A 17,502-nucleotide genomic window follows, 5' to 3' on the forward strand; every position below is an offset into this window, starting at 1 on the left:
CTTGGATGCCCTTACTTTGCAAGATATGTTTTATGATTATTTTTTACAGTCCGTGGCTTGCATATTCATTTTCTTAATGGTATCTTGACTAGCTGCAAAAGTTTTTCAAGATTTTATTTTAACTAATCTCTGCACCAGCCTGGGACTTGAACTCATAGCCTCAAGATCAAGAGTCACATTCTCCACTGCCTATGCCAACCAGGCAATCTGTTGAGCTGAAGTGTTTAATTTTCATAAAGTCTAACTAATAAACTTTTCCTTTTATGGTTATTACCTTGTGTGTCCTGAAAAACTCTTTATCCTCTGTAGTAATATAAAAATATTTATGGGGCACCTGCTCAGTCAGTTAAGTACCAAACTCTTGGTTTTGGCTCGGGTCATGATCTCATGGGTTGTGGGATTGGGCCCCACATTGGGCTCTGTGCTCAATGGAGAGTCTGTTTGGGATTCTTTCTCTCCTTCCATCCCTCTCCGTGTGCCAGCACACACTTTCTCAAATAAATAAATCTTTGAAAAAAGTATTTCTTTGTTTTTTCTAAAAGCTTTATGGTTTAGGCTTTTATGTTTAAGTCTGGTCCATTTCAAATTTTGTGAATATTGTGTGAGATAAGGGTTAAGGTTAATTTTTTCCTGTATGGATATCACTCATTCCTCTACATTTGTTGAAAAGACTTTTCTTAAATGTTGGAGGTCTATTCCATTGATTTGTTTATTTTATTTTATTTTTTAATATTTTATTTATTTATTCGTGAGAATACACAGAGAGGAAGAGAGAGAGAGGCAGAGACACAGGCAGAGGGAGAAGCAGGCTCCATGCAGGGAGCCTAATTGCGGGACTCGATCCCAGGTCTCCAGGATCACTCCCTGAGCTGTAGGCGGCGCTAAACCGCTAAACTGCTGAGCCACCGGGGCTGCCCGATTTGTTGATTTTAATGTTAAAATCATACTGTTGATTCCTGTGGCTTTACAGAAAACCTTGAAGTCACATAGTAATAGATCTCCGATTTTATTATTATTCATGTTTGCTCTGGGTATTCTAGGTCCTTTCTATTTTCATGTAGATTTTTTTTTTTTTTTTTTTAGATTTTATTTATTCATGAGAGACACATACACACAGGCAGAGACACAGGCAGAGGGAGAAGCAGGCTCCATGCAGGGAGCCCGATGTGGGACTCGATCCTGGTCTCCAGGAACATGCCCTGGGCTGGAGGCAATGCTATACCACTGAGCCACCAAGGCTTCCCTTATGTAGATTATTTTATTTATTTTATTTTATTTTATTTTATTTTATTTTATTTATTTATTTTATTTTTTATATTTTTATATTATTTAATTTTATTTAATTTTATTTAATTTTATTTATTATTTTATTTTATTCATGAGAGACACACAGAGAGAGATAGACACAGGCAGAGGGAGAAGCAGGCTCCATGCAGGAAACCTGATGTGGGACTGGATCCCGAGAACCTGGGATCATGCCCTGAGCCAAAGGCAGACGCTCAACCGCTGAGCCACCCAAGCGTCCCCCTCATGTAGATTTTTAAATCAACCTGTCACTTTCTACCAAAATTGTAGTAGGAGTTGATTTGGGTTGTGTTGGATCTTTGGATCAATTTGGGGAGAATTGATATGTTAACACCATAGAGCCCTTGTACCTGTGAAAACAGTCTTTCTCTCCATTGATTTAAATCTTCAATTTCCCTCAGTAATGTTTTATAGTTTTTCAGTGAAGACCAATTACACGTTGTTATATGTTGAATTGTGTCTCCTTCGAAAAGAAATGTTTAACTCCTAACCTCTAATACTTCATACTTTATTTGGAAATAAGATTTTTTTTTTGGAAATAAGATCTTTACAGAGGTATGCAAGTTTAGGTCGTTAGTGTTGTGGGTCCTTATCCATTATGACTGGTGTCCTCATAAATGGAAAATTTGAACAGAGACAGACATGCAGAAGGAGAATGATATGAAAACCCGTAGTGGGAACACTATGTGAAGACAAGAGGGTTAGAGTAATGCACCTACAAACCAGTGAACACCAAAGATTGCTGGTAAACCACCAGAAACTGGAAGAATCAAGGAACCTTTTTCAGGCTTCAGAGGAAGATTGGATGAGCAAATTTTTTTTTTTTCATTATTGGATGAGCAAATTTAATGGGAAGAAGAAAACTATTTCTGGCATGATACAAGCAGAATCAAATTGAGTGATGAAAGTAATGTAATTTTATGAATGACTTAATTGCTCAAGTTAGGTTTATTGTGATCTTTTATTTTGGTCCAGTATTGGACATTCAATTCTTTGATTAACTTGGAAGGAAAAGGAGAAGCTGACTCCTTGATGAGCAGGGACCCCTCTATGTAGACCTCGATCATGGGACCCTGAGATCATGACCTGAGCCAAAGGCAGATGGCACTTAACCAACTGAGCCACCCAGATGCCCCTAAAGGTAGTTTAGATATTAAATCTTGGTTTACTAATGGGGAGCCTTAAGTGTCTCCATTTTAGCCCTTTGGTTTTCTTTTTCCTTTTCTTTTAATGTTTATTCCAAAGCCATTTTATTTTTTTTATTTAAAGATTTTATTTATTCATGAGAGAGAGAGAGAGAGAGGCAGAGACATAGACACAGGCAGAGGGAGAAGCAGGCTCAGTGCCAGGAGCCCGACGTGGGACTCAATCCCGGGACTTCAGGATTGCGCCCTGGGCCAAAGGCAGGCGCCAAACCGCTGAGCCACCCAGGGATCCCTCCAAAGCCATTTTAAATTGTCAAATGAAAATCCAGTGTTGCCACCCAAGGCATTAACCATGGGTGATGATCCACGGTGGCTTTTTTTCTACAAAATGACCACAAAGAGGGCAGCCCGGGTGACGCAGCGGTGGCGCAGCGGTTTGGCGCCGCCTGCAGCCTGGGGTGTGATCCTGGGGATCCAGGATCGAGTCCCACATCAGGCTCCCTGCATGGAGCCTGCTTCTCTCTTTGCCTCTGTCTCTGCCTCTTTCTCTCTGTGTCTGTGAATAAATAAGTAAAATCTTTTTTTTTTTTTTTTTTTAAATTTTTTTTTTTAATTTTTATTTATTTATGATAGTCACAGAGAGAGAGAGAGAGAGAGGCAGAGACACAGGCAGAGGGAGAAGCAGGCTCCATGCACCGGGAGCCCGACGTGGGATTCGATCCCGGGTCTCCAGGATCGCGCCCCGGGCCAAAGGCAAGCGCCAAACCACTGCGCCACCCAGGGATCCCCTAAATAAGTAAAATCTTAAAAAAAAAAAAAAAAAGACCACAAAGAGTATGCTACTCTCTAAGGGGAAGGAAACAAGCCATCCTCCTGTAGTTTTCTTTTTAACAGAAGTTTTGATTTTTGTTGTTTTTTATGGTGGCAAAATACACTTAACAGAAAATTTGCCATTCTAATATTTTTTAAGATTTTGTTTATTTATTTTAGAGAGAATGACTTGGGATAGGAGCCAGAGGGAGAGAGAAAGAGAGAGATCTCAAGCCGATTGTCCTCTGAGTGTGGAGCTTCAAGCAGGGCTCCATCTTGCAACACTGAGATCATGACCTGAGCTGAAATCGGAGTTGGACGCTTAACCAACTGAGCCACCCAGCTGTCCCCATTTTAATTGTTTCTAAGTATACAGTTCAGTGGCATGGAGTGCAGTCACATTGATGTGCAGCCATCACCACCATCCATCTCCAGAACTTTTCATTCTCCACAATTAAAACTATAGCCATTACACAATAACTCCCCAATTCCTCCTTCCCGTAACCCCTGGCAACCACCATTCTACTTTCTGTCAAATTTGACTGCTATAGGTACCTTCATATAAGTAGAATCATAATAGGTATTAGTTCTTTTGTGTCTGACTTCTTTCCCTTAGCATAATATCTTCAAGGGTCATTCTTGTTATATAGTATGTCAGAATTTCATGGGGTACCTAGTTGGCTCAGTTGGTTAAGCGTCTGCCTTTGACTCAGGTCATGATCCTGGGGTCCTGAGATTGAGCCCTTCATTGGGGTGCTTTGCCCTCTACCCTTCCCAACATGTTTTCACTCTCTCAAATAAATTAATTTTTAAAAATCTTTTAGAAAAAAAAGCAAGAATTTCATTCAATTTTATTTATCTATTTATTTTCATCCCGTTTTATAACTGAATAATATTCCGCTGTATTTACCACATTTTATTCATTTATCTGCTGATAAACACTTGGATTACTTCCACCTTTTGGCTGTTGTGAATAATGCTCCCTATAAACATTGGTGTATAAGTATCTGAGTCCCTGCTTTCAACTCTTTTGAATATGTACCCAGAAGGGAATTGCTGATTCATATGGTAATTTTAATTATTTGTCCAACCACTATATTGTTTTCCATAGCTGCTGCACCATTTTACACTTTTATCAACAGTGCATAAGGATTTCAGTTTCTCCATCTCCTTGTCAACACTTAAGTTTTGTTTTATAATAACCATCTTAATGGTTATGAAGTGGTATCTCTTTGTTGTTTTGATTTGCATTTCCCTAATGACTAGTGATATTAGCATCTTTTTATGTGCTTGTTGGCCACTTATGTCTCTTTTTGAAAAGTATGTTTGAATCCTTTACCCATTTTTTATTTTTTATTATTATTTTTTTTTACCTTTTTTTTTTTAAGATTTTTAAAATTTATTTATTCATGAAAGACACAGAAAGAGAGAGAGAGAGGCAGAGACACAGGCAGAGGGAGAAGCAGGCTCTATGCCAGGAGCCTGATGTGGGACTCTATCCCTGGACTCCAGGGTCACACCCCGGGCCAAAGGCAGGCACCAAACCACTGAGCCACCCAGGGATCCCCAATTTTTATTTTTATTTTTTTAAGATTTTATTTATTTACTCATGAGGGACAGAAAGAGAAGCAGGCTCCATGCATGGAGCCCGACGTGGGACTTGATCCCGGGTCTCCAGGATCAGGCCCTGGGCTGAAAGCGGGCACTAAACTGCTGAGCCACCCAGGCTGCCCCTTTACCCATTTTTTTAAATTGGGTTTGTTTTTTGTTCTTGAGTTGTTGGAGTTCTTTATATGTTCTTGATATTAATGCCTTATCAGATAAATTATTTGCAAGTATTTATTTAAGATTTTATTTGTTTATTCATGAGAGACACAGAAAGAGAGGCAGAGACACAGGCTGAGGGAGAAGCAGGCTCCCTGCGGGGAGCCTGATGTGGCACTTGATCCCAAGACCCCAGGGTCACACCCTGGGCCAAAGGCAGATACTCAACCGCTGAGTCACTCAGGTCTCCCCAAATTTGTTTCTTGTTTACCGATTGACCCTTCCCCTAATCTCTTTGCTGTTGTAAGATGACTGTTTAAAATTTCCTTTACTGTTATTTTAATAGATTGTAGAACATGAGTTAAGTATATGTATTCATGTACCATTTTGAACCAGAAAACCTCTGGACTTTCTATTTTTCTTTCATTCTTTTTTTAAGTTTTTTTATTAAACTTAACCCAACATGGGGCTCAAACTCATGACCCCAACATCCAAGAGTCACATGCTTTACTGACCGAGCAAGGCAAGCACCCCTGAACTTTCTTTTAAAATGGAATTCCAGGGGATCCCTGGGTGGCACAGCAGTTTGGCGCCTGCCTGGAGATCCGGGATCGAATCCCACGTCGGGCTCCCGGTGCATGGAGCCTGCTTCTCCCTCTGCCTGTGTGTCTGCCTCTCTCTCTCTCTCTCTCTCTGTGTGACTATCATAAATAAATAAAAATTAAAAAAAATTTAAAAAAAATAAAATGGAATTCCAGGATACCTGGGGCCTCATTTGATTAAGCAGCTGCCTTTGGCTCAGGTCATGATCCGTGGCCTGGGATCAAGCCCCACATTGGGCTCCCTGCTCAGTGGGAGGCCTGCTTCTCCCTTTCCCCCTAGTTTGTGCTCTCTCTCTCTCTTTCTCAAATAAAATCTAAATAAATAAATGAATGGAATTCCAGGGCACCTGGGTGGCTCAGTCATTGCTTGGGTTCAGGTCATGATCTTGGCCTGGGGTTCTGGGATTGAGCCCTGAGTTGAGTGGAGTCTAGTCTTCTCCCACTGCCTCTGCCCCTCCCCCTGCTCATGCTTTCTCTCTCAAGTTAAAAATAAATCTTTAAAAAATAAAATGGAATTCCATAGGCAGGCGCATGGCTGGCCATAGTAGAAAGTGTGACTGTTGATTTTTGGGTTGAAAGTTCAAGCCCTATGTTGAATGTAGAGATTACTTATTTTTTTTTTAAGATTTTATTTATTCATGAGAGACACAGAAAGAGAGAAAGGCAGAGACAGGGGCAGAGGGCGAAGCAGACTCCATGCAGGAAGCCCAATGTGGGACTCGATCCTGTCAATCTGGGTCAGGCCAATGTAGGCTTATTTATTTATTTTTTTATACCTTATTTTTTTAAAAGACTTTATTTATTTATTCATAGAGATACAGAGAGAGGGAGGCAGAGACACAGGCAGAGGGAGAAGCAGGCACCATGCAGAGAGCCTCACCTGGGACTTGATCCAGGGACTTGATCCAGGGTCTCCAGGATCACGTCCTGGGCTGCAGGCTACACTAAACCGCTGCGCCACTGGGGCTGCCCCAATATATAGGTTTAATGAAAGACCAAAGCCAGCCATAAAATTCTGTATTATCTGTAATATTTTCTTTCTTGATCTGAAACAGTTGATGACTATCAGCCAGTTCGCTTATTAAGTAAACCTGGGGAATTGAGAAGAGAATATGAAGAGGAGATAAGCAAGGTAGGTATTAAATAGTTATTCTTTTTTGGGAACATTCTTCTGTTTTCAATTTCAGATTTTGCTTACAGTTTTGTGGGGTTTTTAAAAATATTTATTTATTTTTAGAGATAGTATGCATGTGCCAGGGGGGTGGGGTGAGATGCAGAGGGAGAGAGACTCTTAAGCAGGCTCCATACTCAGCATTCAGCATGGTGCTTCACGAGGGGCTTGATCCCACAACCCCAAAATTAAGGGGTTGTGGGATCTGAGCCAAGATTAAGAGGTCGCAGGTTTATCTGCCTGAGCCACCAAGATGCCATATTTATGCTTGTATAAATAATATATATTGAAATATAAATTAAAAGTGTACTTTACAAAGGCTCTATTTTTTTTATGTGTTCACAATAGTTACAAACTAGCTTTAATTTATTTATATATGATTGGTGCCCTTATGTAATAGTGATTTTTTTTTTTCATTTTCCCATCCCATCTTTATGGATTTCTTTGTATATTTTTGAATGTGTAGGATTTTAATATGCATCCAAAAGTAAAAATTATATAAAAAGTTATTATCAGAGAGGATACTCCCTCCGGTATCTTATCTACCCTGTGCCCACCACATTGTAGATAACCAGTTTTATCTCTGTGTAGTTTATCCTTCCTTTTGTTTTTTTTTTGTAAAGATAAACAGATACATAACTATTCTTGTATATTAAATATTACATATTGTATACTCTTTTGAACCTTCCTTTTTTTCCTTGGTAGTATTTCCTGGAAATCACTCCATATCTCTCAAGAGAAAGAAAAATAGTTTCCACTGTTTTCTAACTACAAATAATACTGTGCATATATATTTTAATATTATTAGAAGTATACCTTCTGAGTAAATTGCTAGACGTGATATTGCCAGGTTGAAGTGTAAATGATATTGTAGATTTGTTAGAACTGCCAAATTCTCCTTCCTAGGGATACCATTTTGCATTTCTGTTGAGAATGCCTATTTCAAAACACCCTTGCCAACAGAGTACTCGCAGACTTTTGCATTATTGCTAATCTGATGGTTGAAAAATGGTATTGGCATAGTTTTTCTTTAAAAAAAGAGAAAGCTTTGTTGAGGTGGAATTTATCTATGGTAAGGTTCAATATAGGAAAATTCACTGATCTTAGCTATAAATTTTGATAACTTTGCTTAACCCAAAAGTCACAAAAAGTCTAGAATTTGTTTTAGTTATGTTTAGATTGATAATCCATTCAGTTAGTTTTTGACTATGACATGAGGTAGGGGTTGAGGTTGATTTTTTTTTTTTTAATTTCATACAAATATTCCCTTATTTTATCCCCATGTATTGTAATGAGAGCCTTTTCCCCAGTAAATTGTCTGTAAACCTTTTATTCATTCATTCATTCATCATTCATTCATTTATTAAGGATTTAATTTATTCATGAGAGAGGCAGAGGGAGACTCAAGCTCTTCACAGGGAGCCCGATATGGTATTGGATCCCAGGGCCCCAGGATCACTTCCTGAGCTGAAGGCAGAGGATCAACCGCTGAGCCACCCAGGCATCCCTGCCTGCGAACCTTAGAATATCAAGGGACCGGAAGTGTGTGTTAGCTTCCACAGGTGTTAGGTTATGTTAGCTCCAGGCTTAAAGCCAGGAGGAGCAGTTGGTCTGATAATGTTCACTCTAACTCCTTTGGTAGTTGCTTATTGTATAATGTCCAGGTTTTAAACTTGTTTTCTGTTGGAAGATGTCTTCCACCAGTGTTTTACTCTATCATTATTAGTGGCTGGAAGTCCTATCTCTGTGTAGTTTTACTTGGCATTTCTCTTATTATGAGAAAGATTGTATTTCATATAACTAAGGGACATTTTTATAATTTGGGGGGCGATGAACTTTCTGTGTCTTCTGCCCATTTTTCTATCATTTTTGTCTTCTCATCTGTTAAAACTTCTAACTGGTTATTATTTCTGTATATGGATGCAATTGAGTTTTGCATATTAATTTTATATCTTGCGAGCTTGTGAATTGTTCGTTGAATTAGTTTTTGTGATAGCAATTATTAAGCATTTTATTGTGAAAGGTTTCTTTTTTCATTTCCCTGAAGCTTTGAGTTTAAAGCATGGACAAAGGGTCGTAGATTATGGATGTCTTCTTCCATTGGGGCTGCCATAACAAAAATACTGTAAACTGGGTGGGTAAACAAAAAGCATTTATTTCTCATAATTCTGGGTCTGGGAAGTCAAAGACTGAGACACAGGCAGATCTGTTGGATGAGGACTTGGTATCCTGGCTTGACAACTGCCTATTCCTTGTGTCCTCGCATGGCAGAGGAAGAGATTATTTCCCTCATATTTCTTCTTTTTTTATTTTTTTATTTTTATTTTTTTAATTTTTATTTATTTATTTTTTTATTTCTTCTTTTTTTAAAAAAAGATTTTAGTTATTCATGAGAAACAGAGCCAGAGACACAGGCAGAGGGAGAAGCAGGCTCCCTGCAGGGAGCCGGAGGCAGGACTGGATCCCAGGACTCCGGGATCACATCCTGAACACCCTGAGCCGAAGGCAGATGCTCAACCACAGAGCCACCCAGGTGCCCCAGGAAGTACAGTTTAAATTACCACAAACATAAAAAAAAAAAAATTACCACAAACATGGCCTCGAGTCTTAGAATTTGGGGTGGAGTCTCTACTCTGCCATGAGCTCAGAAAGTTATTTGCAGGCAGCCCTGGTGGCCCAGCGGTTTAGCCTTCAGCCCAGGGTGTAATCCTGGAGATCAGGGATCGAGTCCCACATTGGGCTCCCTGCATGGAGCCTGCTTCTTCTGCCTGTGTCTCTGCCTCTCTCTGTGTCTGTCATGAATAAATAAAAATCTTTTTTAAAAGAACCTTTAAAAAAAAAAGTTACTTGCTTTTCTGTCTGCTCATCTGTAAATCACATAATCACCCTTGTGGTTGCTTCTTCAGCAACCTCTCCAGTCCCACCCACTGTGCCTGGGGGCTTCCTCCTAACTTCAGGATAACAGTGTAGTTGAAGGTGTGGTAGGTGAAGAGGAGTGGGGGTTTGATGAAGATTTCTTTGGGCTGACTGGGGAAGGCTTCCTGTTTTGTAGGAATTTGCTTTCATATTTGTACATCATTTGAAACATTGTAATTCCTGCCAATTTTTTCCTTTTTTATTACTTTTGCTGTTCTTCTCAAGAAATGTTGCAAGTATAGGAGCGCCTGAGTGGCTTATTTGGTTAAGCATCCGACTCTTGATCTCTGCTCAGGTCTTGATCTCAGGGTCATGAGTTCAAGCCCTGTGTTGGGCTCCTATACTAGATGTGGAGCCTACTTAAAAAAAAGTTAAATATATTAAATATTTAAAAGTTCAGAGAATTGTTCTTTATTGATCATTTTTAAGGTGGAGGCAGAGCGACGAGCAAGTGAAGAAGAAGAAAACAAAGCCAGTGAAGAATACATACAGAGATTATTAGCAGAGGAGGAAGAGGAGGAAAAACGACAGGCAGAAAAAAGGCGAAGAGAGATGGAAGAGCAACTGAAAAGTGATGAGGAACTAGCAAGAAAGCTAAGCGTTAATATCGTAAGTTTTAGGAGAGAACCGTGAAGTATTGATGTTCCTATTGCTTTGACTGCATGGTTTTTTGCTTTCTTTCTTTCTTTCTTTCTTTCTTTCTTTCTTTCTTTTTTTTTAAGGATTTACTTATTTATTTTAGATAGAAAGAGAGCACAAGCAGGAGGGGCAGAGGGAGAGAGACTCCAGCAGACTCCACACTGAGGGTGGAGCCCAACCTGGGGCTCGATCTCACAACTGTGAAACTACGTGGGTTTCAAAGATCTGAGGAAGTTCACCATGAGTAGAAGTGATTTTTAAAGATTTATTTATTTATGATAGACGGAGAGAGAGAGAGAAGAGGCAGAGACACAGGAGGAGGGAGAAGCAGGATTCACGCCGGGAGCCCGACATGGGACTCGATCCTGGGACCCCAGGATTACGCCCTGGGCCAAAGGCAGGCGGCCAAACCACTGAGCCACCCAGGAATCCCCTACTAGAAGTGATTTTTGACATATATGTTCTAATTAAAACAATTTTTTTTGCGTATTACATTTTTTGCATGTTATGTATTTGTTATGTACATATTCACATGTTATGTACATGTGAAAAAATCCTTCTAAATATTTTAGTAAATTCAGAGTCTGTAGGAAAGTTATTCACAGTGAAAGCTTCCTCTGTCCCCTCCCACCTCCATATTCTTATTCCTTTTCTATTACCTCAGTCTCCCCACAGTTTAGCACTAAACAGTTCCTTAATTTTTCTTATTCACCTAAAAAGAATGTATCAGTCACACTCTGTTTTTTTCTTGCTTGTTTTCACTTGGTATATCTTAGAGATTGTTCCTGTAGCTACACAGTCTTATCTAAATCTTCTTAAGCGTGGCAAAAACATTAAATTATATGGATGCAAATCACTTTTTGAAAGTGAAGCACATTAAATAAAATCTTAAAAAGAAATGGAAGTAAAGCACAGTAAATTTTTAAGTAATATGCTAGACCTGGATTTTATTATTTTGCTGTGTGGTTAAATTACTGCCTTGGGAAAGATGAATAGAAGGATGATAAAACCATACTTTTGAGTCCTGAGAGTACAGTGGGATCCTGACAGAATCACCAAAGGTTCTTTTTTTTTTTTTTTTTCCCCAAAGGTTCTTTTAAAATACAAATTCCCATACTTTTTCTATTTTTTTTTTAAATTTAATTTTATTTATGTAATCCCAAGAGACAGAGGCTGAGACGCAGGCAGAGGGAGAAGCAGGCTCCCTGCAGGGAGCTGATGTGGACTGGATCCCGGGGTCACACCCTGAGCACCTGACCACCTAGGTGCCCCCCATACCTGTTCTAAGTCTATTGTATCAGATTCTCTGGGGGTGGGATTCTCGGAATACCTTTCCCAGAGGCATCTAGGGAAGCCTGGTGTGCATTCAAGTTTGAGAGCATCTAAAAACAATTCCTGTTTATAAACAATAAATATCTTAAAATATACTTAACAAAACAAAATATATCCAGAATTGGGATTTTTTTTTTTTTTTGGAGAGTCCTACTATTCATAATGTACCCAAATTTTAGATTATATTTCCCTCCCTTTTTTTTTTTCAAGAAGGGAAAGTGGGTCAGAGAGGGGAGAGAGAATCTTAAGCTTCACACCCAGCACACAACTCAGAGATCATGACCTTTGTGAAGTAAAGAGTCAGAAACTTAACCAAGTGATCCATCCAGGCACCCCTGCCCTTTTTTAAAAAAAATATTTTTTTTGTTTATTTATTTGAGAGAGCACAAGTCAGAGGGAGAGGCAGAAGGAGAAGCAGACTCCCCTCTGAGCAGGGAGCCCAACATGGGCCTCAATCCTAGGACCCCTCAGCCGAGGGCAGATGTTTAACCAGTTGTGCCCCACCCCTGCCCTTTTTAATATATTTCTTCTTTTTAAAATTTTAGGGGAATAGTTTTGAAAAGGTACACAATCAGGAAATTTAAGACATTGATCAATAGAATAACAAATGACATAGGTAAAAAAATACACCTGAGAGGAGAATCTGGGGTCATCTCTACGTGTAAAGAGTCTTGTTCTAATCCTTCTTGTTTTTAATAGGGATTAAAAGAGTAGATCTGTTGATATTTTAGAATACTTGGTTTACTTGAGAAAGTTAGGCAGTCCAAGGCCAAATGTCTGCCACCACCAAGTATATTAATTCTTCTGGTAGTATAGTGAGAAACTTATGAGACTGGTACAGCAAGTAAATATTTATGATACTGGTATTCTCTTTAATCTGTAGGTTAAATTATTTCTACCCAAAATACCCTTTTTTTTTTTTCCAAAATTACCTTTTATTCCAGATATATCCACAACTCTTTTGAATTTTTCCTTGTAGATTAAGGTAGTTAAAATTACATGAAGCCATTCATTAACAAAATGATTGTTAGTATCATTGTGCCCTTTGATTTATAACATAGACTAAAAATGTCATTAATGTAGACCAACTTGGGGATCCCTGGGTGGCGCAGCAGTTTGGCGCCTGCCTTTGGCCCAGGGCGCGATCCTGGAGACCCGGGATCGAATCCCACATCGGGCTCCCGGTGCATGGAGCCTGCTTCTCCCTCTGCCTGTGTCTCTGCCTCTCTCTCTCTCTATGTGACTATTATAAATAAATAAAAATTAAAAAAAAATAATAACGTAGACCAACTTGGATGGACTTAATCCTACTTATAATAATTTTTGCAGAGTCAGTATTATTCAAAGGATGTATAGAATTTATATGTGAGTATAAGACCTGAAAAATTCTGTTGTGGATTCTGAATTAGTCAAAATAATAGCTTATTTTATTATAATTGTTTTTAATAATGTCTGTTATGCTTTTTCTGTTATTGAAGAACAATTCCTGTGATGGAAATGTCTTGGCTTCTCCCTTGAATTCCAGAAAATCTGATACAGTCACAACCAAGTCACAAAAGAAAAGTAAGAACAAACAAACAAACACTGGAGATATTCATAAGTAAGTGGACATGTTTATTGATTGATTGGTTGATTGATTGAGAGGAAGAGACAGAATGTGTGTACACAGACCAGGTTGGGATAGCGGTGGCTTTGGGGAGGGCCAGAGAGGAAGAGAAAGAGAGAGAATCTTAAGCAGGCTCCATGCCCAGAACAGAGCCTGATGGAAGGCTCAGTCTCACAACCCTGAGATCATGACCTGATCCAAAATCAAGAGTCAGATGCTTAACCAACTGAACCACCCAGGCGCCTCTATCAATTATTTATTGATTACTTACTGGATGCTGGTGTTTTTGCTCATATGGTCCACTGATTGTCAAAATTTGGTCCAAGGACTTTGCATGAAAAGTCTCCAGATGGTCTGAGATGGTCTGAGCTGGGTGTAAAGTGAAAATAAGGATGCTACTCACATGGCTTAGTTGTCTGGTTATCATGAAGAGAGATTCCAAAGTCTTGTTTAGTTTTAAGAGAGATGGAGAGATGGATCCCTGGGTGGCGCAGCGGTTTGGCGCCTGCCTTTGGCCCAGGGCGCGATCCTGGAGACCAGGATCGAATCCCACATCGGGCTTCCGGTGCATGGAGCCTGCTTCTCCCTCTGCCTGTGTCTCTGCCTCTCCCTCTCCCTCTCTCTCTCTGTGACTATCATAAATAAATAAAATAAAAAAAAAAAAAAAAAGAGAGATGGAGAGAGAAAGTGGGGAAGGGGTGGGCAAAGGGAAAGGGGAGAAGAGAATCCCAAGCAGGCTCCATGCTAAGTAGGGTACAGGGCTCAATCTCACAACCTTGAGGTTGTAACCTAAGCCAAAATCAAGAGTCAGATGCTTAACCAATTGAGTCACCTAGGTGTCCCTGAAGTCTTTTTATCTTGATGCCTCAGGATTTTCATGTTCCCGTTTTCTCAGAATTAGCCAATTGGATTCCTTTTTTCTTGGTTTAGATTCAAATGAGAAAAACTAGTCCCGTTGAGAGTCATCCTATAAAGGAGCTTATAACTTGGCATCTAGGTCATTCCCTCACCTTTTTTTTCTCAGTTTATATTTCTTCTCTGCTATACAAAAAGCACATGTCAGGTAGTCAGTAGTGGAGTGATTTAGATTCCTTGCAATGTCCCTCCAACAGCAGATAGAGTTGATGATTTTATGAGGATATAAGCTTTCTCATAGCATTAACAGATGGGAAAGTTTAAGAACCACCTAGAGTTTAAAAATAGGGGCACCTGGCTGGCTTAGTTGGTAGAGCATGCAACTCTTAATCTCAGGATCATGAGTTCAAGTCCCATGTTGGGCATGTAGCCTATTTCAAAAATAAATTAATGAAAATATGTAAGGGCTTTTGGTTTCTTTTCTTTTTTTTTTTAATTTTTATTTATTTATGATAGTCACACACAGAGAGAGAGAGAGGCAGAGACACAGGCAGAGGGAGAAGCAGGCTCCATGCACCGGGAGCCCGATGTGGGATTCGATCCCGGGTCTCCAGGATCGCGCCCTGGGCCAAAGGCAGGCGCTAAACCGCTGCGCCACCCAGGGATCCCAGGGCTTTTGGTTTCAATTGAGTAAATACATGCAGGTAATTTACCACCTTTCAAAACTCATAGAAATTTTTGTTTGGGGGCAGGGGAATGGAAATTTGGGGGACAGTTAAATGAGATTGTTATTAACAGAAATAGATGGCTCAGTATCAATATTGTTAATGCTGATATTATGCCAAGTAGAAATCAAGAGAAAAACCATTAAAAGACAAGCAGAGATATTTCACATTGATCTATTACTCTTCCACATAAAAGATGTAACTGTCATGAATCTTCATGTATCTAAATATATATTTTGAAATGTATGAAGATAAAAATTTATTAGAAATATAAAAATGGGGATCCCTGGGTGGCGCAGTGGTTTGGCGCCTGCCTTTGGCCCAGGGCGCAATCCTGGAGACCCAGGATCGAATCCCACGTCGGGCTCCCGGTGCATGGAGCCTGCTTCTCCCTCTGCCTGTGTCTCTGCCTCTCTCTCTCTTTCTCTCTGTGTGACTATCATAAATAAATAAAACTTAAAAATATATATATAAAAATGGACAGATGAATTTAAAAATAGAAATTGAGAAACTAGTAGATTAAAGTGAAAGGAAAGTTAAAAACAGTGAACGTCTAATCTCTGGAATATATGAAGAATTCTTATATAACTTAAAAGGTGAACAATCCAATTTCAAAATGAGCAAAGGACATGAACAGACATTTCTCCACTGATGTACATATGAAAAGATGCCCAATTTCATTAGTCATTAAGGAAATGCAAATCAAAACCACAAGGAGATACCATTTTACATCTAGGATATCTTTTTTTTTTTTTTTTTTTTTTTTTTTTTTTTTTTTTAATTTTATTTATTTATGATAGGCACACAGTGAGAGAGAGAGAAGCAGAGACATAGGCAGAGGGAGAAGCAGGCTCCATGCACCGGGAGCCTGACGTGGGATTCGATCCTGGGTCTCCAGGATCGCGCCCCGGGCCAAAGGCAGGCGCCAAACCGCTGCGCCACCCAGGGATCCCTACATCTAGGATATCTTTAATCCAAAAAAAGGAAAATAACGAGTGTTGGCAAATATTGGAGAAACTAGAATCTTGCATTGATTACTAGTGGGAATATAAAATAGTGCAATTTGGTAGTTCCTCAGAATGTTAAACAGAATTCCATATGACCCAGCAATTCCACTCCTACCCATCTACTCAGAAAATTTGAGAACAGGAATTCAGAAAAAAATACTTGTACACAGATGTTTGTGTCAGCACTTCAGACAGCCAAAGGATGGATAAGCACAAATGTTCGTTGAAGGATGAATGGATAAACAAAATGTGGTGTGATCCATACAACAGAATATTAGCCCTAAAAAGGAGTGACATACTGATAAATGCTGTAACGTAAATGAACCTCAGAAACATGCCAACTGAAAGAAGCCAGACAAAAAGAGTTGTCAAGTATACGATTTATTTGTGAATTAAATTTATTATGAAATAGCTAAAGTAGTTAAATCTATAAAGACAGGAAGCAGATTAGTAGTTGCTCCTGGCTGTGGAAAGGTGGGAATGGGGGAGTTACTCCTTAACATATGCCTGGTTTCCTTCAAGGATGATGAAAATGTTTTGGAACTAAATAGAGGTGATGATTGTACAACTTTAAGAACATACTAAAGTGCCCCCTGAATTGTCCATTTTAGAATGATTAATTTTATGTATATGGTTTTCATCTCAAATTTAAAATGATTAACAAAAAGACTACTCAAGTGCTTGAAAATTAAGAAAAACTCTTAAGTAACGTATTGGTTAAGGAATAAATCTTGATGGAAATAATAGAACTAAAAGTATTACACATTAAAACTTTGGGAGGTGGCTAAAGTGCCATATCAGAAAATGCCAAATCTGGGCAACCCTGGTGGCTCAGTGGTTTAGCGCCACCTTCAGCCCAGGGAGTGATCCTGGAGACCTGGGATTGAGTCCCACGTCGGGCTTCCTGCATGGAGCCTGCTTCTCCCCCTGCTATGTCTCCCCACCCCCATCCCCACCCCGGGGCCTCTCATGAATAAATAAATAAAATCTTAAAAAAAAAGAAAGAAAATGCCAAATCAGAAAAAAGGGAGAAAGTCTGAAAATTAATGAATTAATTAATGGTTTACATGTCTTTTTTAAAAAAGGTTTTATTACTTATTTTAGAGAGAGGGAGAGGGACAGTAAAGAATCCCAAGCAGATTCCTCACTCAGCACAAAGCCCCATGCCTGGCCCTATCTCAGGGCACTGAGATCATGACTTGAGCCAAAAGCAAGAGTCTGGCACTTAACCGATTGAGCCACGTAGGTGCCCTACGAATATTATTTAAAATGACAATTCCCGGAATAGATTGCTAGCTTACTATTAGAAGATGATTTAATGTTAAACCTATTAACTTTAAAAAAATTTTTTTTTTTTTTTTTTTAAGATTTTACTTATTTATTCATTCATGATAGACATAGAGACAAAGGCAGAGAAACAGGCAGAGGGAGAAACAGGCTCCATGCAGGGAGCCCAGTGCCGGGACTCGATCCCGGGTCTCCAGAATCAGGCCCTGGGCTGACGGCAGCATTAAACCACTGAGCCACCCCTGCTGCCCCTCACCTCAGCTCAGGTTTTGATCTCATGACTGAGTTCAGGCCCAAGCTGGGTTCTATGCTGGGTGTGGACCCTACTTAAAAAAAGA

At 39.4% G+C, this 17,502-nt stretch overlaps 1 protein-coding gene across 1 annotated transcript in view; it reads left to right on the forward strand.

Annotated features, from left to right (window-relative positions):
- Positions 1-17,502, forward strand: part of RNF168 (ring finger protein 168) — a 35,159-nt gene that overhangs the window by 9,179 nt on the left and 8,478 nt on the right. The window contains exons 3-5 of the mRNA XM_041769375.1: positions 6,682-6,758; positions 10,143-10,322; positions 13,163-13,284. Coding sequence (XP_041625309.1) covers positions 6,682-6,758; positions 10,143-10,322; positions 13,163-13,284 — 379 coding nt within the window. The remainder of the gene's footprint in view (positions 1-6,681; positions 6,759-10,142; positions 10,323-13,162; positions 13,285-17,502) is intronic.

The sequence above is a fragment of the Vulpes lagopus genome, chromosome 1, assembly GCF_018345385.1.
Source record: "Vulpes lagopus strain Blue_001 chromosome 1, ASM1834538v1, whole genome shotgun sequence".
Classification (NCBI taxonomy): domain Eukaryota; kingdom Metazoa; phylum Chordata; class Mammalia; order Carnivora; family Canidae; genus Vulpes; species Vulpes lagopus.